Here is a 22,898-nt window from a genome sequence, read left to right on the forward strand (position 1 = left end):
TTTTCTATGTATTCTTATAAACCATCTCTAATTACTTGGAGTGAGTAGTTTCATAACATAACATATATTCAACGAAAAGGGAGGAAATGGAAAAAGGGAAAAGAAAAGGTCTAAATTAGAGCCAAGAATGAGGAAATATTGGCTGTGAAATTTTAATATACTTTCAAAAAAAGGGACCAAAAATTTATTCTTTGAATAAATTGAAATGGCAACTAATGTTTTAGACCTGTGTAAATTTTTCTTTAAACAGTGACAATGGGTAATTCATATTGACTTATTTCCCTTGTCTTCAAAATGAGAGAATTGGTCACTCTAGATAATCTCTAAGGTACCTTAAAAATTTAAGTCTTTGACTGCAATATGAATCTGCTTTTATCCAGACTCACATCATTTTTGTGTTTCTGAAAGTGATCACAATTATTGCCTCAATCAGTATCAACTACAATCTCATGACCATTATTTATATTTTAAATACTGGATATACATTTTCCATATGTACAATTTGTACTGCATTAACAGTTAAGAGCTACTGAAAAACAATAAAAGATTAGGAATATTATAAATTGTCAGACTATAAGTTATCTCTGCCATAATTAATAAGTAAATAAAAAATGTTACCCAGGAAGCTGAAGTATTTCTTAATTTTATTATAATATTGAATAAAGAGAATGGCCAAATTCTATGAGAATATTGAGCCCATCTGGAAGGTTAATCTTGAGGAAGGGAAAATTCTACCCTTTTGAACAACTTGGCCTCAAAACAAGTATTACATGAGGAGAACTTCTTGAATTAATCAACTGTCAAAAAAATGTCCTGTCCTAAAGTAGAAATGTTACTCTTCAGTTTCTCATGCTGAGACTTACTGATTTTTATTTAATGTAGAATTGTTAATGACCTTCATTATCTTGTTCAATCACACAAAGGTTAAAAATAACTACCTAAACAGGATGGTGTGAGATGTCTGAAGCAGATGCACTAGGGGAGATGGAAGCTGGTACAGGGACAAAGGAGGAGCAGTCGGAAAGCTCATAGTCAGGAAACTACCATCTACTCCAAAAAATACAACACGACGTGCTCACAAGTACCACCATTTTATGGGAAAAGTTAAATATTTTATTATGAGGATAAAAAGAAAGAAAAACAAGATTGGGAACTTTAAGGTAACAACTCTCAGTTTTAAGAAGATTTCACTATATAAAATATCTCATTCTCCATCAAGATTGAATAAATAAAACTTTAATTTCTATCTTACCAAACCCAGGACTCCATTTTCACTTTGCAGATGGACAGTCATACTGGGGCTGATAAAGTTGCTGGCCAGAAGCGGTATTCCTATGCCCAAATTAGCTGGAAAAAAAACGTTAAGGTCCAGCATATAAAAGATAGATTATGTCATAAATCTTCTACATGAATAAATCTGAACATAGGCCTTCTTTAAAGGCACTTACTCTGAATGTAATCACTGAATACATTCTCCCACCACCCTCTAGGTATTATTTTGTAATTTTTTCAAAAAGGAAATCTCTTAATCACAGCTTTCCCCATAAAGATATCAAAGTAGTGGCTTCAGAAAACTAGCCAAGAGGTCATTTTTATTGTAAGACATAGTTAGCAAATTTGGACTGTATTATGATTTATTATGACTGATGACTGATATAACATGGCCTGACCTTTGTTTAAAAGCACTTTTCACTATTCAAAACTGCAACTGAAAATAAAGATGATGACAATTTTCTAAAAAGGGCTACCATTTTTTAATTTTAAAAGAAGTTTTATGACAACACCAAAATGTCTGCCTAAATTGTATAGATTCCTTTGGATCACTGTGATAACATCCATTGGTAACTGAGCCTTCCCTAAGACATAAATAGGATGGTGGGGATGTTTAAGCTTCAGTGAACACATTTGAGACCATATAAAAAAAAAAAGCTGTGTTACAGCATCAAAGAGCTAACTGGTTGGGATTAGCAGATGCAAACTATTATATATAGAATGGATAAACAACAAGGTCCTACCATATAGCACAGGGAACTATATTCAATATCCTGTGACAAACAATAATGAAAAAGAACCTGAAAAAGAATCTATGTATGCATAACTGAGTCACTTTGCTGTACAGCAGAAGTTAAACACAACATTGTAAATCAACTACACTTCGATAAAATTTTTTCTTAAAGAAGAGCTAACTGAGGGTATTAAATCTTCTTCCTTAGGTGATCAAAGTTCTGACTCGTATGCAGTGGTGTGGATTCGACCTTGTCTCTCAATACAAGCAGGCTGACCAGATCAGAAATACTAACACTGTCTGTGGGAATTCCCTGGTGGTCCAGTGGTTAGGACTTGGCACTTTCACTGCTGTGGGCCTGGGTTTGATCCCTGGTTGGGGAACTAAGATCCTGTAAGCTGTGCACTGTGGCCAAAAAAACAAAAAACAAAAACGGACACTGTCTGGAACTGCTGTCCACCTACCACTGCAAACCACAGACTTTGATAGAATTAGTGCAAAGAATGATGGCACGCTAATGAGATTCTAATAACAGTGAGTGCTTTGTGAATGAAGTCCAGAAAAGATAAAGTTTATATATGCTGCCATATTATAGACTACAAAGGCCAGCAGGACAACTCAATGTGCCAGTTCACCTTGTGTGAATACAGTAAGTCTTTGAAGCTATGATGATAGTTTCTTGGTTCACCTCTTACCAAATCACAATCTAGTGTAGACTTATTTGTACTTCATTTCTCACAGTGATGCATGGAACACACTGAGGTATTAATTCCATTATAATTATAAGCAGGCATTTTCAGGTAATGGCAACCCAAATTACAAGTTTTATACACCCCCTCTTTCATCATATGCTATAATTTTCTCAGTTCTTTAGTATTTTTTAGTGAGTCAAATACCAGGGAGAAAAAAGCCTATGTAATTTGGGTTGAAAAAGAGTAGGTGCTATGGAAAGACCATTTATATGAACTGACTTGCAAATATTTTTCATAGGCAATACAATGACAGTGAATAAAGGATACCTAGAAGCCATTATATCTAAAAATCAGCGTTATCATAGAGTCAGTGTTAAAATATCAATGTTAAATCAATTGACTGGAGGTAAGAAGAAAACCCAGAGACTAGCTTTCACCTGTTCAGCTCACTTGGTTGACTCTATACCTTGCTGATACTGGAGGTGGAAGAGGAAGCACTATTATACTTTCTTCCCCTATGTGAATTCCCACCATAACCCAATGTATAAACTGAAAGATAAAGAAAAATGAAGTGGTGGAGGTAAAAAGAAAGTAAAAAACAGTTCTGTCAATATCAGTCTGAAAGAAGTTTTTTTGTTGTTGTTGTTGTTGTTTTTTTTTTTTGCGATACATGGGCCTCTCACTGTTGTGGCCTCTCCCGTTGTGGAGCACAGGCTCCGCACGCGCAGGCTCAGCGGCCATGGCTCACGGGCCCAGCCGCTCCGCGGCATGTGGGATCTTCCTGGACCAGGGCACGAACCCATGACCCCTGCATCGGCAGGCGGACTCTCAACCACTGCGCCACCAGGGAAGACCCTGAAAGAAGATTTTTATGGACTAGGGGAAGCTCAGAGAATGGAGACACATGTCATGTTTCTACTACTTCCTGTCCCAGGCCTTTAAGTATGGCTTTACTGGATTCACCATTCAACAAATATTTATCTTATCATACACTACTTGAATTTACACCTATTATTTGTATTCTATAGTTCAACAGTTGATGTCTTGAAAATCAGCAAAATGGCGAATAGACTCACTGTTATTTAAACACGTTCAAAATCCAAACACTAATTGCACTAAACCATCTTAACCTACCTCTTTTTTGACAAAGTATTCAATATCTACAGCAGAATCTGAATCATTCATTGAATACCCTTACAAAACATCAGACATAAAAGGGTACATTCACAGAATCTTTGTCAGGGGAAACAAGAGGTTGTTAAGAAGTTGGATCTTACGTTTCAGTGAGTATGTAAATGTCAGAACACAGAGAAAGTAAATAGCACTGGTTATAAGTAGTACTTCTGAGATTTGAAACCCTCACCTTGGGTAATCTCTTCTCCCAATTACCCTTAGCCAAATGCCAAATTATACTGAAATTCCTTATATATTAGAGAACAGCTAAGGAAGTTTTCAATCACCATTTTGTTTCAAGAAGGCAAAAGGATTATAATTCTAATTTCATTTATCTTGATATCTTTAGGTTATATGCCACATTTGTAAAAATTGATCAATTGCTTTAGAAGTTACAATGGACTAGAAAGGAATCACTATGCAGGAGGCCTAGTAACCTGATGAATATGTAAAAAGTGAGGGCTAGGGCTTCCCTGGTGGCGCAGTGGTTGAGAGTCCGCCTGCCGATGCAGGGGACACGGGTTCGTGCCCCGGTCTGGGAAGATCCCACATGCCGCAGAGCGGCTAGGCCCGTGAGCCATGGCTGCTGAGCCTGCGCATCCGGAGCCTGTGCTCTGCAAGGGGAGAGGCCACAACAGTGAGAGGCCCGCCTACCGCAAAAAAAAAAAAAAAAAAAAAAAAAAAAAAAAAAAAAAAAAAAAAAGTGAGGGCTACGTCTTTGCCCAGCCCACGGGGCAAGGAATAAAGGATACCATACATGCCATCCTCAAATTCAAGAGCTGCCCGCTTGATGATACGTTCCCTTACATTATCTCCAGGTTTACCAGATGTGGTTTTTACATCTTCCTCTTTCCGGATTGATAAACGCTTTAAAATAAACAGAAATAAATTATTCATGGTTGAGGTATACTTTGTATTTTAACACTACTGAAATACAAAACTCTCTCCCATTACTACTATAAGGCAAATCTGCAATATAATGTAGAGAATTTTTAAATTTAAAAAGAATACTATGGATAAAATTTGATGACAGAAATAATTCTTTAAAATGTAAGTGAAAAGACTTCCCTGGTGGTCCAGTGGCTAAGACTCTGCGCTCCCAATGCTGGGGGCCCAGGTTCAATCCCTGGTCAGGGAACTAGATCCCACATGCTGCAACTAATACCCAGTGCAGCCAAATAATTAAATTTAAAAAATAAATAAAACAAACAAACTAATTAATTAATTAATTAAAAAGTAAGTGAAAGAGGTCAGATGTTTGAAGAGGAAGATATAATTGTTCTGTCTCTTTGAAGTAAATAATCCTCTGTTACTGTCACACTGAGTGTCACTACTGTTACTCTAAGACTCCTGCAACTGAACTCTCCTCAGGTGCTCTGGGATGGAGCCAGAATAAAGAAAAGGGAATAGACCTTGGGACTTTATTTTTGCAGGGCTGTGAGAATGTGTTTACCAGGTATTGCTGCTGCCAATTGCCTATTTCCACATGCAGAGTCTAGACTGGTTTTGCTATAACTGAAACACAGGAATCATAGAAATATCCAGAAACCAGCCAGAAAATTATTTCCGTTACTAAATCTCCTTGATACAGACTCTGGTTCCTGTTTGCAAATGTCCCGTTTTTGATCCCTGGCCGCTGACATTAGTTTTAGATTGCAGAATGCCTTTCTGTTTGATGTCTGTGGGTAGAGGGTATCTCTGAATCCACGGTATCTCTTACTGCATGTCTATTCTGTTGCCGATCCCTAGACACTTCTGAATCTTGATATCAGTTCTGGTCCAGCTGGTCTTCATGCTCTCAGTAGCCTTAGAGTACCTCCAATGCTCCCGGTACCCACTCCTTGCCACGATCTCATACCCATCAGCTGCCCAGAGCCCAACACTCATGGGAAATGATGTTTTGTCTGGACTCTATAATGTGCAAAGACTTCAAGATAGATAGACAGTTCTGAACACTCAAACACTAAGAGTCCAGCAGGGGTAAAGCCACCAAAGACTTGATTATCCTTCTCTACCCTGTAGGACAGCCAGCCAAAACTATGCATCATAAATTAGGACAGTTACAAAAGCCTAGAAGACACAGCCTAGAGAAGCATGTAATTTGGTGATATACACAAGGAACTGTTGAACCGGACAATTACACAGACAATCATGTCCCCTCAAGATAGACACATGAGAAGCTCCTATTAAGATTCAGAGCAAGACTTCCTGTTCAGCTCTAATTCCTTATCATCTAGAATAGCCCCAGGGACATATCTCTGACAGTCAGGTCCATAAATACTGACAGACAGGCTAAGTCAATTACCTCAATCCTTTTCTCATATTTTTCTCCCTTTATAAGGCGATGTACATAAATCTTAGGAATATGAATGTCTTCTGGGGCAAATGATCCAATATCCACAATTTCTTCAACCTAGGCAAAAAGAAAAAAATTTAATTACATAGTGAGAGCTTAAACTGAATATTTTTTATTAAAAAAAGATGAAGTATATGCATCTTTACATCCAACTTAGGCTGGATATACAATGTAAGTATACATATACACATACACACACACATGCACACACAAATATACATATAAATCAGAGAGAGAGAAAGAATAAGTACACACGCAAACATACAAACTTCTAGATCCACAAAAATAGAAGAAATTCAAATACATGTGTCTGAACATAAAATACAGAACATAAAGCTCTAAAACTTTGCTTAAAACAGCCTCAGTTACAAATTTGTCAAATGGTTTGTCAGTACAGCTGCTTGAACTTTCACAAATTGCAGCTCAACTATGCAAAATCTGAAAGCACATCCCTTAAACCCAGATTTTCAAAATTAATGGGAAATTTATCATATCAAAGACAAAAATCTGTAACAACATCTGCTTGGTCAATTGCTTTTTAAATATAGATACAAATGTTATTTGTAACCATTTTTATTTATTCCTGTAATTAGCTTCCTAGGATCGTGATAGAACTGCAATTGCTGAAATAATTTTACTTTAAGATTGATCATTAATTTCAATATGGAAATTTGAAAAAGGAAATATTAACTAATAACTGGAAATTCTAAAAATCAGAATTAAAGTTATTCACAGAGCAAAAGGGAATTTTATAGCAATACTGAATGCCCCAAGTTAGTCTGCTATTTTAGAATTCATTTTTAAAGAAGAGAATTCATTTTTTTACATCAACATAAAAAAAAACCCTCAGAATAACAAGGATCAAGAAAAACTACAGTCAACATCATTGAGATCAAAAAATTATATTTCTGGGGACTTCCCTGGTGGTCCAGTGGTTAAGAATCTGTTTTCCAATGCAGGGGATGCAGGTTCAGTCTCTATTCGGGGAACTAAGATCCCAACATGCCGTGGGGCAAGTAAGCCCGTGTGCCTCAACTACCGAGCCCACTCTCTCTGGAACCCAAACGTCACAACTAGAGAGAAGCCCATGTGCCGCAACTAAGACCCAATGCAGCCTAATTAATTAATTAATTAATTAAAATTTTTAAATTAAAAACAAAATTATCTTTCTGGTGCCAAGAAAATATCGTCTTGAAGACTGAGAGTGCTCAGCTTAATAGATGTCATACCCAAAGCAAAGAACTATCTGCAAATGAACTGACTTGTACAAGGAGAGTTGTATTATACTGTCTCCTTAAACTAGTAACTAAACTCTCCAGAAGTTTTTGAGGTTAAGCACCCACCTTCCTTTCTGCTATTCTACCATGTATGCCCACTCCACACTTCCTCCACAATGAAAGAATAACAGGGATTAACAAGAGTCATTTTCATTATTGTGCACTACTTCTAAATAGCTGAAGAAGAATAGGACATAATGGATAAAAGCTATCTTCTCTGATAAACAGAAGGATCTTAACAAAAATAAAACAGAAACTCCAAAGAAGAGTCAATAAACATGTGGGCATCCAAGTTGAAATAGTGCGTAGAGATGTCCATCTATACTCATATGAGAATTAGTCAGAAGGCAAGGGGACTCCCCATCACTGTACTCCGTATCTTCTCCTCCAAACTCCTCTATGCTCTGATATATCAAGAGCATAGCCTTCACTTTTTTACATATTCATCAGGTTACTAGGCCTCCTGCATATTGATTCTTTTCTAGCCCAATGCAACCAAGGTGGTGACCAGGTAGATAGGAGGTGGACACAGGAAATGCAGAGCAGCTAAGCACTACTTCTACCTCTTCAACCAGTTGGAAATTTCAGCCATTAAGGTTCATTCACATCTTTACACTTATTCGATTCAAGCCTTCAAAGAAGTTCTTTTTTTTTTTTTTTTTTCTCGGTACACGGGGCTCTCACTGTTGTGGCCTCTCCCGTCGCGGAGCACAGGCTCCGGACGCGCAGGCTCAGCGGCCATGGCTCATGGGCCTAGCCGCTCCGCGGCACGTGGGATCTTCCCGGACCGGGGCACGAACCCGTTTCCCCTGCATCGGCAGGCGGACTCTCAACCACTGCGCCACCAGGGAAGCCCCAAAGAAGTTCCTGACTTTAAAAATTTATCCTGATGATACATGTTTAGAATTACTACTCATGAAAATATTGGCCACGGCATTTGTTAAAATAACAATGAGTTGGAAACAACCTGAAGGATCAACAATAGAATAATGGTAAAATATATATGGTGCATCCACATGATAAATCAGTATTATGGCTCTCATAATATTTAATGACATCTCATAACATAATGCTTCATAAAAATGCAAGATTCTATATAAATATTTACAGATATGCTCTTCGGCTCAATTATTTCTATATCTACAAAAAACTGAGAGGAAAAACACATAGGAAATTAACACTGAAATGTTAATCATTCTTATCCCTGGGTGACAGTGCCAAGTTATTTTTGTTTAATTTTACTTTTATAATCAAGAGGTGAAAAACCTACAAAATTTTTTTAAAAGCTGAAATAGACATTAAGTAGATAGTTTCCAAAACTAGGAAGTACAAAAGTGGAGGATGTGATAAATTGCTTAGTTAGCCATGTACCAAAAGGACATGTTAAAAAGAAAATAGAGACTTAAGAAAAACTGTGATTTCTAAACTCTAAAAGCACTTACAACATTATGAAATAAGTTATGGAAACAATTTTGTTTACATTTTCTGAAGATAATGCAAATTATTCTCCATACCTAATGCTATTTCAAAAGTTCAGGCCCTCCTGTCTCTTGCTTGAATTATTGCATCAGCTTCCTAATTGGTCTCCCTGCATATACCCTTCAGCAGGAGCGAGAAACATATCGGAAAAGAAAAAAAAGTAACCCTTTTCACTTAAACCAAAACTGTTGATGGTAACCAATTGCGATTTCCTTCTGGTTCCACCAAAGAAAGTTTTGACAAGAAACACCAAATTAAGACCAAGTTTCTTTACCAAGGGCAATTACATCATGACTTTCACTACAAATGGATTGGAAGAATGTGTCCTGCTAAAACAACTCTGATGAAAAGCAAGAACCTGGTTAAACATAATCAGTTCCAGGCTTTGTCATCCTAATATGAATGATTTTCATATTGTCAAAAATGCATGGGCAGCATTTGTCAACACAATATCCACACTCAACAGTATTGAAAAATCCTATACAAAAATCAAAGCTTTCTCAGAGCTGGTTAGCAGAGTTCATTGCAGAGGAAGAAAATATTTGAAGTACAAACCAAAAGAAGAAAACATATGTTTTCAGACAATCTGTGAAAAGATTTTACAAAAAAAAAAAAAAAAAAAACTGAAGAAGCAAAACTATCTTAATGCTAGCTATTGAAGGAATTGAAGTCTTCTGTGCTGGTTTTGTGTGATCTTGAGAAAGAACAGTGAGAAAGAACCAATGTAGTGGGGGAGAGGGGGTATCTGGTGAGATCAGGCAGTAACATGAGAGTCAAAGGAAATCTGAAAAGAAAAAGATGAATAGAACAAGTTTGTTAAGGAAGAAGTAAAAATCAAGGCTCACAAGAGCACTCACTAAGCATGGCAGAAACGTACCTCCTGAAATCAGAAGTGGGTAAGATAGAGAATAAAGAACAAAGAAAAAGCCCCAGTGCAAAGCACTGGGCAGGTTTAAGTGTCCTTGGACAAGGTCAAGATGGAGGAGAGGTGGTAGCCAAGAGCAACCCAGGCTTCTCCCTGGCACGATGCATAGTCCTTATACAGCACCATCTGGTACATCCAGAAATCCAGACACTTGAGGCTTCTCTATTTAGTACTTGTCTTTGGTTATTAGCAGGAAAATAGAGGCTAGGAAAGGTTAATTATTATTGATTTGAACTTTGTTTTAAAAGTTTGCTCTCTCTACCCTGTACCCTTCCTACTTTATAATTCTGAAAAGTTGTATTTTAAAGTTCGGAGAAGGATAAGAATTGATCCTCAGGTGACAAGTGTTTTTGTTTTTATTGGCGAACATTATATCTCAGGTAAGGTAACAGAGGAGCAGCAAGGCAATAACTTTCTTATTTTTTATTTTATCTTACTGACAACCTCAGTCGGGTATAGCCACAAAAATGGGCCCAGCCCTGAAGGTTGTTAGTGGAAAAAGCTGCACACCTGCAAACCTCGCTGTGTAATACAAAGTGAGGCCTGTGGTGCGAGGAAGGGGAGGAATCACACTGCAGATTTTTTTCCTGAGTCATTTTCATCTTCAAAAAGCCTCAGGATGAATATTCTTCTTTTGTCCAGAAATTTTCAAAGCAGACAACAGCAATAATGGCTAGAATCTTATAACACTAGGTAATCCCAAATTAGCAAAAAACAAAAAAAAGCCTTGGAAGACTAGAAAAATGGAAGAGGGAAGCAATGAGCAATAACAGAAAAAGTTACAAGCTAGATGCAGAGGTGCTCTGGATACTAATTTAACCCAGAAAAATGGGGAAGAGAAAGAGGAAATGTGGAGCAAAAGGGGGGGTCAGCATGCAGGGCATCCCTCCCAAAATATCCAAAGGAGCAAGAAGGTGCACATCTTCTTAAGCTTCATGCTAAGGGGTAATTTGACTAGTACAAACATACAGGAGAAAATGGCATGAAAGCTAAAAAGGCCTGGGTCAAATACATAGGGTCTTAGATGTCTCTATAGAAAAGCACAAAGACTGAAAAGATTAGTGGCTATTAATGAATTTGCAACCTTATAAACGATTGTAACTACAATTGCATAGTCATTGAAACCTTGTAGATGGGATCTCATGCTAATGGACATTCTCCAATGTCCGGTGAAAATAAGCTGACAAAAGAACAAGCTATGTCAAGAAAATATGCACATGCCTGGGAAGCCACTGACCTATGATGAGATGTGGTAAAATATATTTAAAGTGACTTCAAAAGGAGAAATAATATCACACTAATGGCCATATAATCAGAGTGCTCACCAAACTAAAGATGTAGATGGCTTATTTTTAACAGAAATGACAAAACTAACTCAGAAACAAGATAGTGATGTAAGATGGTGATATCATGGGAGATGCCAATTATTTGAACATCTTCTGTTCATCATATTCTGCTGATAAATTCTATATTGCCTTCTGACAAGTTCTAGTTTTCAGAATGAAACAGTGAGAGAAACCATGATTCAGGACTTCTAACCAATAAGGATAAACTGCTTGGTAAAGTAGAAATGATGGAAACCCTGAGGGAAAGTAACAATGTAAAACTGGAATTTGTAATAGACCAGGAACTGAATCCCGGGCATACATAGAAATGTATCCTGTTCTTTGAAGGAAAGCAGATTTCGAAAAGTTGAGAGAAAAAAATAAGGATCAGGATCAAGTGGTCAGAAACTCTAAAGGACAGATGGATTCATGAGGGATGTGAGGCTCTCAAAACCCCCATTCTGACAGTATGAAACTGAATCACCTTGACGATGAGAGAATGGTATATAAAGAGAGAATATAATAACATGGATAGCCATGTGTTTCCTCATATTTTAAAAGGACTATCTACAAAACAGAAACAGACTCACAGACATAGAGAACAGACTTCTGGTTGCCAAGGGAGGGGGAGAGGGAGAGGGATGGACTGGGAGCTTGGGGTTAGTACAATAGATGCAAACTATTACATTTAGATGCAAACTATTACAACAAGGTCCTACTGTAAAGCACACGGAACTATATCCAATCCCCTGGAATAAACCATAATGGAAAAAGAATATAAAAAAAAGAATGTATAAATGTGTATAACTGAGTCACTTTGCTGTACAGCAGAAATTAGCACAACACTGTAAATCAACTATACCTCAATTAAAAAACAAAAGAGGGCTTCCCTGGTGGCGCAGTGGTTGAGAGTCCACCTGCCGATGCAGGGGACACGGGTTCGTGCCCCGGTCCAGGAAGATCCCACATGCCGCGGAGCGGCTGGGCCCGTGAGCCATGGCCGCTGAGCCTGCACGTCTGGAGCCTGTGCTCCGCGACGGGAGAGGCCACAACAGTGAGAGGCCCGTGTACCGCAAAAAAAAAAAAAAAAAAAAAGAGCTCATACAAAAGAGAGACACACATGACCTAGGACAAATGGACGTCACGTGAAACTTTAACAGGTAGGTCAAAGGGTACAAAACTGTAATGAGATTAGTCCTATCCAAATACTAAAGATGATGAAAGAGTGGTTTCTGGGGTGATTTTGTTGTTGCTGATGATGGGGAGTTCAGACATGGCGATCATGACTGCTAGAGAGAGAGGACGGAATAAAGCACAGCAGTTCAATTCCCTTGTACTCCTGACTTCACCATCAGGCAGAAGAAAAGGGCAGAAATAATATGGCTAAGGAAGAACTGAATTCCAAGAAGAGATACCTAGATTCTCCAAATTAATTCTAGGCTGTACCCACAAAAATTATATCCCAGGATTCTTAAAGAGCCTGAAAATATGGCCACAGAATTACAGTCAAGTAAAAAGTGGTACAGATGTCAGGAGACAGAGAGAGGCAAATACACAAATATACTCCTTTTCAAACTGGGGCTTGATTCACAACAGTGTCTTAAAATGGATTATTGGGACTTCCCTGGCGGTCCAGTGGTTAAGACTCTGCACTTCCACTGCAGGGGGCACCGGTTTGATCCCTGGTTGGGGAACTAAGGTCCCACATGCCATGTGGTGCAGCCACCGCCCCCCCCCAAAAAAAAGGATTATTGAACAAATGGCCTATAAGGTCATAAGCAGAGAAAAGAATACTGCTAGACACCAATACAAGTCTTTCCCCACACCAAACCCTGCCAAATGAACTTCATTAACTTGCAGATCTAGCTAGCTCATTGGTGGGCCAAGAGAAAAGCACAGGGTAAGATTTCACAAAGCACCTGACCAACTCCCTCAAGTTAGAGTTTTATAGACATACTGGGAAAATGTGACTTGGTTTCATTCACTTTAAATCAACAAATATTAATTAAGCACCTACTAGATACAACAGTGAAGAAAACAGGGAGCCCATTCTGATGTACAGATAGGTAGATAACAGAAGAACCAAAGAAGTACTTGATGGCTTGACCAAGTTTTAGAGGTCTCTGATGCTGTGGCTTTTAACTTTGGGGGAAACATGTACTTCTTTAAGAATCTGATGAAAGCTACGATATCTGCTCACACAAAAATATTTCCTGACCTATAAAGTCCCTCTTAAGATGACAGGGGATTTGTCCATAACCATTGCCCATTTCTACACTCTGGCCTCAGGGAGACCCCAGATTAGAAAAGAACCCCTGTTCTAGTGCTTTGATGTCTTTGGTCCTATCCTGTTCAATGTCTTTATCAAGGCCTTAAATGAAGACAGGGAACATATCCTGAGTTCATTATGGTTAAGGGGTAAGGGTCTGGGTGCAACAGGCAATTCTGAACAGATATATTCCCATCTGTGTCAGAGAAGACAATCTCAGGCTCATGACCTCCAAGTATTTAGCAAAAGTTTGGGTAAAAAGACAATGATTTAGGAGCCCAAACACTCTTTTAATGCTCCAAGAAGAGTATGCTCTTAGAGAAAACCTGTATCTTTATACCACAGTTACAAAGAGTTCTTTCTTGCAATTAAAACAGTGCCTAAGATAAAATTCTGTATAGTTTTAATAGCAAGAATAGTTGTACTTCACTTAATCATTAGTTTCCTTTAAATTATATGTACTATGGTGGGAGGGAGGGATAAATTAGGAGTTTGGGATTAACATATACGCACTACTATATATAAAATAGATAACCAACAAGGACCTACTGTATAGCACAGGGAACTCTACTCAGTATTCTGTAGTTACCTACATGGGAAAAGAATCTGAAAAAGCATGGATATATGTATATGTACAACTGAATCACTTTGCTATACATCTGAAACTAACACAACACTGTAAATCAACTATACTCCAATATAAAATAAAAATTAAATTAAAAAATTATATGTACTATCAACTATATAAATGAGTAAATTTTTTTAATTTATTTATTTTATTTATTTCTTTTTGGCTGTGTTGGGTCTGTTGCTGGCACGTGAGCTTCCTCTAGTTGCGGAGAGCGGGGGCTACTCTTCATTGCAGTGTGTGGGATTCTCACTGCAGTGGCTTCTCTTGTTGCAGAGCACAGGCTCTAGATGCGTGGGCTTCAGTAGTTGTGGTGCATGTGTTTAGCTGCTCCATGGCATGTGGAATCTTCCCGGGCCAGGGCTCAAACCCATGTCCCCTGCATTGGCAGACGGATTCTTAACCACTGTGCCACCAGAGAAGACCCTAAATGAGTAACTTTTATTTGACATCTTGTGTTTGCCATTACAGTATAATTTTTCATCCATCTAGTTCTAGCTCCATTTTAAAGCCCCACCATTGCTTTTCTTTCTTCGTAGAGCCCTACTTTTTTTTTTAATTTATATATTTGTTTGTTTGGTTTTTTGGGGGGCTGTGTTGGGTCTTTGTTCTGTGCGTGGGCTTTCTCTAGTTGCAGCGAGTGGTGCACGGGCTTCTCATTGTCGTGGCTTCTCCTGCTGCAGAGCACGGGCTCTAGAGCGCAGGCTCAGTAGCTGTGGCGCACGGGCTTAGCTGCTCCGTGGCATGTGGGAATCTTCCCGGGCCAGGGATCGAACCCATGTCCCCTGCATTGGCAGGCAGATTCCCACCCACTGTGCCACCAGGGAAGCCCCCTACTTTTAATTGATGTTACCTTGTATATTTTCTGTGTCTTATAAGCTACTTTACATTGTCTCTGGAACAAAATTTATAAAAATTAAACGGTACATTTATCAAACTGGAGAATGACATAGGCCAGAAAGAATACAATGAAGACAGAAAATGGTCTCTACTGGTTAGGAAGATAAAATGAGCCAATTAAGTGAATGAAATTAAGCATGGATCAAAGTTAATATTGTAAAATAATACCTGGCCTAGTAATATTTTCTAGGAAATAAAAGGGCTTAGTTAACCACCAGCAAAAACACTATAACGTGACAGAGATACCCAGAGAACAACAAAAGACCCTTCCTTTCTCCACTTGTCCAACATCAGAGTTGATGATAATCACCTTCGACCTCATGTCCCTCATTACAAAACAAAAGCAGTTCTTCCTCCCTACAATGTCTCATTTAAAAACATGAGATGAGAAGGAAAATGGATGAAGCAGTTTGAACTCATTAGAAGAAAAGCTGTACCTAAAATAACCTAATTTACTAAAACTGTGACTAGCAGCAAAATAGGACATACAGATTTAAAAAACGTAGGTATTACTCACTTCATGGACTATCCCAATAGTTTATGTAGAATGGAAGTATTTTTAAACAAATTCAAAAGCAGTTAATGGTATTATTTTCATTTCCACTGACACTAATACGACATCCAAACAGTCTAGTCCATGATGGCATTCTGCCTTCTCACTTTTTATTTAACCAAAAAATGCCAACCTTCACTAAGTATGTGATTTAATAACATGCAGGCAGTATTATAAATATCCAATTTTATTTGTCCTATCTTTTTCTAAAAGAAAATCTTATTAAGGCTGTAACAAATCCAAAGAAGTAATTAAAATGAGTACATCTACCCAAAGGAATTAAAATACTTCTAACGCATTCATTCAAAGCACCAGCCTTATCTATAATAGTAAGAAAAAAAATTACACCATTAACATATACTCCAAGATAAACAGCAAGATGTGATATAATTAATAGAATTAACTAGGAACATTTTTCAATGCAGAGAGTTATGGAGAAACAAGGAGAGAAAAAAAGTTTGTGTTGGGTTTTACAGCCACAGAAAAACTGCCTATTAGAGATGTCAACTAAAACTTTAAAAGGTTACTTTTTAAGACTGTTTCCTTCAGTTGGGGGCTGTTAATCATCCTTGGAGCTGTTTATAATTCAAGAACACAGTACTTAACACACAAACTGCAAAGAAGACTTGGGTTAAACTCTAACATTTCCAGATTAAGAATCACATCTTTAGGCCCCGGAGGAAGATGGCGGAAGAGTAAGACGCGGAGATCACCTTCCTCCCCACAGATACATCAGAAATTCATCTACACGTGGAACAACTCCTACAGAACACCTACTGAACGCTGACAGAAGACCTCAGACCCCCCAAAAGGCAAGAAGCTCCCCACATACCTGGGTAGGGCAAAAGAAAAAAAGAATAAACAGAGACAATAGGATAGGGACGGGACCTGCACCAGTGGGAGGGAGCCGTGAAGGGGGGAAGGTTTCTACACACTACAAGCCCCTTCGCGGGCGGAGACTGCAGGTGGCGGAGGGGGAAAGCTTCGGAGTAGCGGAGGAGAGCACAGCAACAGGGGTGCGGAGGGCAAAGCGGAGAGATTCTGGCACAGAGGACCGGTGCCCTCAGGCACACACCAGCCCGAGAGGCTTGTCTGCTCGGCCGCCGTGGCGGGCGGGGCTGGGAGCTGAGGCTCGGGTATCGGCTTTCAGTCGGAGCGCAGGGAGAGGACTGGGGCTGGCGGCAGGAAGAGAGCCTGAAGGGGTTAGTGCACCACGGCTAGCCCGGAGGGAGTCCGGGGAAAGGGTCTGGAGCTGCTGAAGAGGCAAGAGACTTTTTTCCCTTTTGTTTCCTGGTGCGCGAGGAGAGGGCATTAAGAGGGCTGCTTGGGGAAGCGCCGGAGACAGGCACGAGCCGCGGGTAAGGCACGGACCTCGGAGACGGGCGTGGGCCGCCGCCGCCCGCCGCCGCCGCCCGCCGCGGCCCGCCGCCGCCGCCGCCGCGGGGCCTGTGTGCGAGTGCGGGTCACTGTCCGCCCCGCCTTCCGGGGGGCCTGTGCACCCCGCCACTGCTGGGGTCCCCGAGACCCGGGGACAGCTTTCCCGGGAAAGCGCACGGAGCGCCACGGGCTGCTGCAACATCACGCCGGCCTCTGCCGCCGCAGGCCCGCCCCACACTGCGCGCCCCTCCCTCCCCTCTGCCTGAGTGAGCCAGAGCCCCCGAATCAGCGGCTCCTTTAATTTAAACCCGTCCTGTCTGAGCGAAGAACGGACGCCCTCCGGCGACCTACACGCAGAGGCGGGGCCAGGTCCAAGGCTGAGACCCGGGAGCTGTGAGAGCAGAGGCAGGGAAATCTCTCTGTGCAGCCTCGGAGGCAGCGGATTAAAGCTCCACGGTCCATTTGATGTGCCCTGCGTCTGTGGAGTGCATGAATGGACAGCGAATCATCCCAAATTGAGGAAGTGGACTTTGAGGACAAGATTTAAGACTTTCCCCCCTTTTCCTCTTTTTACAACGAATTATTCCAAATTAAGGAGGTGGACTTAGAGAGCAAGATTTCAGACTTCTCGCCCTTTTCCTCTTTTTACAACGAATTATCCCAAATTGAGGAGGTAGACTTGGAGAGCAAGATTTTTGATTTTTCCCCCTGCTCTCTTTTTGTGAATGTGTATGTGTAATCTTCTGTGTAAGATTCTCTCAGTATAACTTTGCTTCCACCATATGTCCCAGGGTTCTATCGGTCCGGTTTTTTTTTTTTTTTCAATAATTACTTTCTAATTTTAATAACGCTACTATATTTCATACTTTATTCTATTTTACTTTACCTGCTCTTTCTTTTTTTCCTACTCTCCCTTCCTCCCTCCCTCCCTCCGCTCCTCCTTTCCTTCTTTCTTTTTCTTTCCTCCCTCCCACCCTTCTTCTTTCCACTTTCTTTTTCTTTCCTTCCTCCCTCCCTCCTGTCTTTCTTCCTTTCCTTCCTCCCTCCCTCCCTTTCTTTCCTTCTTTCTTTCCATCCTTCCTCCCTCCCTCCCTCCTTTCTTTCTTCCTTCCTTCCTTCCTTCCTTTCTTCCCTTCTTCCTTTCTTTCCCTCTCTCTTTCTTTCTTCTACTAATTCTTTCTTTCTACTTTTTCTCCCTGTTATTCTGAGCCGGGTGGATGAAAGGCTCTTGGTGCTGCAGCCAGGAGCCAGTGCTGTGCCTCTGAAGTGGGAGAGCCAACTTCAGGACACGGGTCCACAAGAGACCTCCCAGCTCCACATAATATCAAGCAGCGAAAATCTCCCAGAGATCTCCATCCCAACACCAGCACCCAGCTTCAGTCAACGACCAGCAAGCTACAGTGAGGGTCACCCTATGCCAAGCAACTAGCAAGGCAGGAACACAACCCCACCCATTAGCAGAGAGGCTACCTAAAAACATAATAAGGCCATAGGCACCCCAAAACACACCACCAGACGTGGACCTGTCCACCAGAAAGACAAGATCGAGCCTCAACTACCAGAGCACAGGAATTAGTCCCCCCCACCAGGAAGCCTACACAACCTACTGAAACAACCTTAGCCACTGGGGTCAGACACCAAAAACAACGGGAACTACGAATCTGCAGCCGGCAAAAAGGAGACCCCAAACACAGTAACATAAGCAAAATGAGAAGGCAGAAAAACACACAGCAGGTGAAGGAGCAAGATAAACACCTAGACCTAACAAATGAAGAGGTAATAGGCAGTCTACCTGAAAAAGAATTCAGAATAATGATAGTAAAGCTGATCCAAGATTCTATTTCCAAGATCCATAATCTTGGAAATAGAATAGACAACATGCAAGAAACAGTTAACAAGGACCTAGAAGAACTAAAGATGAATCAAGCATCGATTAAAAACACAATAAATGAAATGAAAAATACTCTAGATGGGATCAATAGCAGAATAACTGAGGCAGAAGAACGGATAAGTGAGGTGGAAGATAAAATAGTGGAAATAACTGATGCAGAGCAAAATAAAGAAAAAAGAATGAAAAGAACAGAGGACAGTCTCAGAGACCTCTGGGACAACATTAAACGCACCAACATTCGAATTATAGGGGTTCCAGAAGAAGAAGAGAAAAAGAAAGGGACTGAGAAAATATTTGAAGAGATTATAGTTGAAAACTTCCCTAATATGGGAAAGGAAATAGTTAATCAAGTCCAGGAGGCACAGAGAGTCCCATACAGAATAAATCCAAGGAGAAATACGCCAAGACACATATTAATTAAACTGTCAAAAATTAAACACAAAGAAATCATATTAAAAGCAGCAAGGGAAAAACAACAAATAACACACAAGGGAATCCCCATCAGGTTAACAGCTGATCTCTCAGCAGAAACTCTACAAGCCAGAAGGGAGTGGCAGGACATAATTAAAGTGATGAAGGAGAGAAACCTGCAACCAAGACTACTCTACCCAGCAAGGATCTCATTCAGATTTGATGGAGAAATTAAAACGTTTACAGACAAGCAAAAGCTGAGAGAGTTCAGCACCACCAAACCAGCTTTACAACAAATGCTAAAGGAACTTCTCTAGGCAAGAAACACAACAGAAGGAAAAGACCTACAATGACGAACCCAAAACAATTAAGGAAATAGGAATAGGAACATACATGTCAATAATTACCTTAAATGTAAATGGACTAAATGCTCCCACCAAAAGACACAGATTGGCTGAATGGATACAAAAACAAGACCCATATATATGCTGTCTACAAGAGACCCACTTCAGACCTAGAGACACATACAGATTGAAAGTAAGGGGATGGAAAAAGATATTCCATGCAAATGGAAATCAAAAGAAAGCTGGAGTAGCAATTCTTATATCAGACAAAATAGACTTTAAAATAAAGACTATTAGAAGAGACAAGGAAGGACACTACATAACGATAAAGGGATCGATCCAAGAAGAAGATATAACAGTTGTAAATATTTATGCACCCAACATAGGAGCACCTCAATACATAAGGCAAATACTAACAGCCATAAAAGGGGAAATCGACAGTAACACAATCATAGTAGGGGACTTTAACACCCCACTTTCACCAATGGACAGATCATCCAAAATGAAAATAAATAAGGAAACACAAGCTTTAAATGATACATTAAACGAGATGGACTTAGTTGATATTTATAGGACATTCCATCCAAAAACAACAGAATACACATTTTTCTCATGTGCTCATGGAACATTCTCCAGGATAGATCATATCTTGGGTCACAAATCAAGCCTCGGTAATTTTAAGAAAATTGAAATTGTATCAAGTATCTTCTCCGACCACAATGCTATGAGACTAGACATCAATTGCAGGAAAAGATGTGTAAAAAATACAAACACATGGAGGCTAAACAATACACTACTCAATAACGAAGTGATCACTGAAGAAATCAAAGAGGAAATTAAAAAATACCTAGAAACAAATGACAATGGAGACACGACGACCCAAAACCTATGGGACGCAGCAAAAGCAGTTCTAAGGGGGAAGTTTATAGCAATACAATCCCACCTTAAGAAACAGGAAGCATTTCGAGTAAACAACCTGACCCTGCACCTAAAGCAATTAGAGAAAGAAGAACAAAAATACCCCAAAGCTAGCAGAAGGAAAGAAATCATAAAGATCAGATCAGAAATAAATGAAAAAGAAATGAAGGAAACGATAGCAAAGATCAACCAAACTAAAAGCTGGTTCTTTGAGAAGATAAACAAAATTGACAAACCATTAGCCAGACTCATCAAGAAAAAAAGGGAGAAGACTCAAATCAATAGAATTAGAAATGAAAAAGGAGAAGTAACAACTGACACTGCAGAAATACAAAAGATTATGAGAGATTACTATAAGCAACTCTATTCCAATAAAATGGACAACCTGGAAGAAATGGACCAATTCTTAGAAATGCACAACCTGCCAAGACTGACTCAGGAAGAAGTAGAAAATATGAATAGACCAATCACAAGCACTGAAATTGAAACTGTGATTAAAAATCTTCCATCAAACAAAAGCCCAGGACCAGATGGCTTCACAGGTGAATTCTATCAAACATTTAGAGAAGAGCTAACACCTATCCTTCTCAAACTCTTCCAAAATATAGCAGAGGGAGGAACACTCCCAAACTCATTCTACGAGGCCGACATCACCTTGATACCAAAACCAGGCAAGGATGTCACAAAGAAAGAAAACTACAGGCCAATATCACTGATGAACATAGATGCAAAAATCCTCAACAAAATACTAGCAAACAGAATCCAACAGCACATTAAAAGGATCATACACCATGATCAAGTGGGGTTTATCCCAGGAATGCAAGGATTCTTCAATATACGCAAATCAATCAATGTAATACACCATATTAACAAGTTGAAGGAGAAAAACCATATGATCATCTCAATAGATGCAGAGAAAGCTTTCGACAAAATTCAACACCCATTTATGATAAAAACCCTGCAGAAAGTAGGTATAGAGGGATCTTTCCTCAACATAATAAAGGCCATATATGACAAACCCACAGCCAACATTGTCCTCAATGGTGAAAAACTGAAACCATTTCCACTAAGATCAGGAACAAGACAAGGCTGCCCACTCTCACCACTCTTATTCAACATAGTTTTGGAAGTTTTAGCCACAGCAATCAGAGAAGAAAAGGAAATAAAAGGAATCCAAATTGGAAAAGAAGAAGTAAAGCTATCACTGTTTGCAGATGACATGATACTATACATAGAGAATCCTAAAGATGCTACCGAAAAACTACTAGAGCTAATCAATGAATTTGGTAAAGTAGCAGGATATAAAATTAATGTACAGAAATCTCTGGCATTCCTGTACACTAATGATGAAAAATCTGAAAATGAAATCAAGAAAACACTCCCATTTACCATCGCAACAAAAAGAATAAAATATCTAGGAATAAACCTACCTAAGGAGACAAAAGACCTGTATGCAGAAAACTATAAGACACTGATGAAAGAAATTAAAGATGATACAAATAGATGGAGAGATATACCATGCTCCTGGATTGGAAGAATCAATATTGTGAAAATGACTCTACTACCCAAAGCAATCTACAGATTCAATGCAATCCCTATCAAACTACCAATGGCATTTTTCACAGAACTAGAACAAAAAATTTCAAAATTTGTTTGGAAAAACAAAAGGCCCCGAATAGCTAAAGCAATCTTGAGAACGAAAAACGGAGCTGGAGGAATCAGGCTCCCTGACTTCAGACTATACTACAAAGCTACAGTATTTAAGACAGTCTGGTACTGGCATAAAAACAGAAAGATAGATCAGTGGATCAGGATAGAAAGCCCAGAGATAAACCCACGCACATATGGCCAACTTATCTTTGATAAAGGAGCCAGGAATGTACAGTGGAGAAAGGACTGCCTCTTCAATAAGTGGTGCTGGGAAAACTGGACAGGGACATGTAAAAGTTTGAGATTAGATCATTCCCTAACACCATACACAAAAATAAGCTCAAAATGGATTAAAGACTTAAATGTAAGGCCAGAAACTATCAAACTCTTAGAGGAAAACATAGGTAGAACACTCTATGACATAAATCACAGCAAGATCCTTTTGGACCCACCTCCTAGAGAAATGGAAATAAAAACAAAGATAAACAAATGGGACCTAATGAAACTTCAAAGCTTTTGCACAGCAAAGGAAACCATAAAGAAGACCAAAAGACAACCCTCAGAATGGGAGAAAATATTTGCAAATGAAGCAACTGACAAAGGATTAATCTCCAAAATTTATAAACAGCTCATGCAGCTCAATAGCAAAAAAACAGACAACCCAATCCAAAAATGGGCAGAAGACTTAAATAGGCATTTCTCCAAAGAAGATATACAGACTGCCA

General features: G+C 39.4%; 1 protein-coding gene across 1 annotated transcript in view; it reads right to left on the bottom strand.

Moving 5' to 3' along the window:
- Positions 1-22,898, bottom strand: part of OXCT1 (3-oxoacid CoA-transferase 1) — a 142,943-nt gene that overhangs the window by 67,154 nt on the left and 52,891 nt on the right. Inside the window, exons 8-10 of the mRNA XM_081233215.1 lie at positions 6,176-6,283; positions 4,623-4,737; positions 1,253-1,347 (exon numbers count right to left, since the gene is read on the bottom strand). Of these exons, the coding sequence (XP_081089341.1) occupies positions 1,253-1,347; positions 4,623-4,737; positions 6,176-6,283 (318 nt within the window). The remainder of the gene's footprint in view (positions 1-1,252; positions 1,348-4,622; positions 4,738-6,175; positions 6,284-22,898) is intronic.

Source organism: Mesoplodon bidens, assembly GCF_964165515.1.
Source record: "Mesoplodon bidens genome assembly, chromosome: 4".
Classification (NCBI taxonomy): domain Eukaryota; kingdom Metazoa; phylum Chordata; class Mammalia; order Artiodactyla; family Ziphiidae; genus Mesoplodon; species Mesoplodon bidens.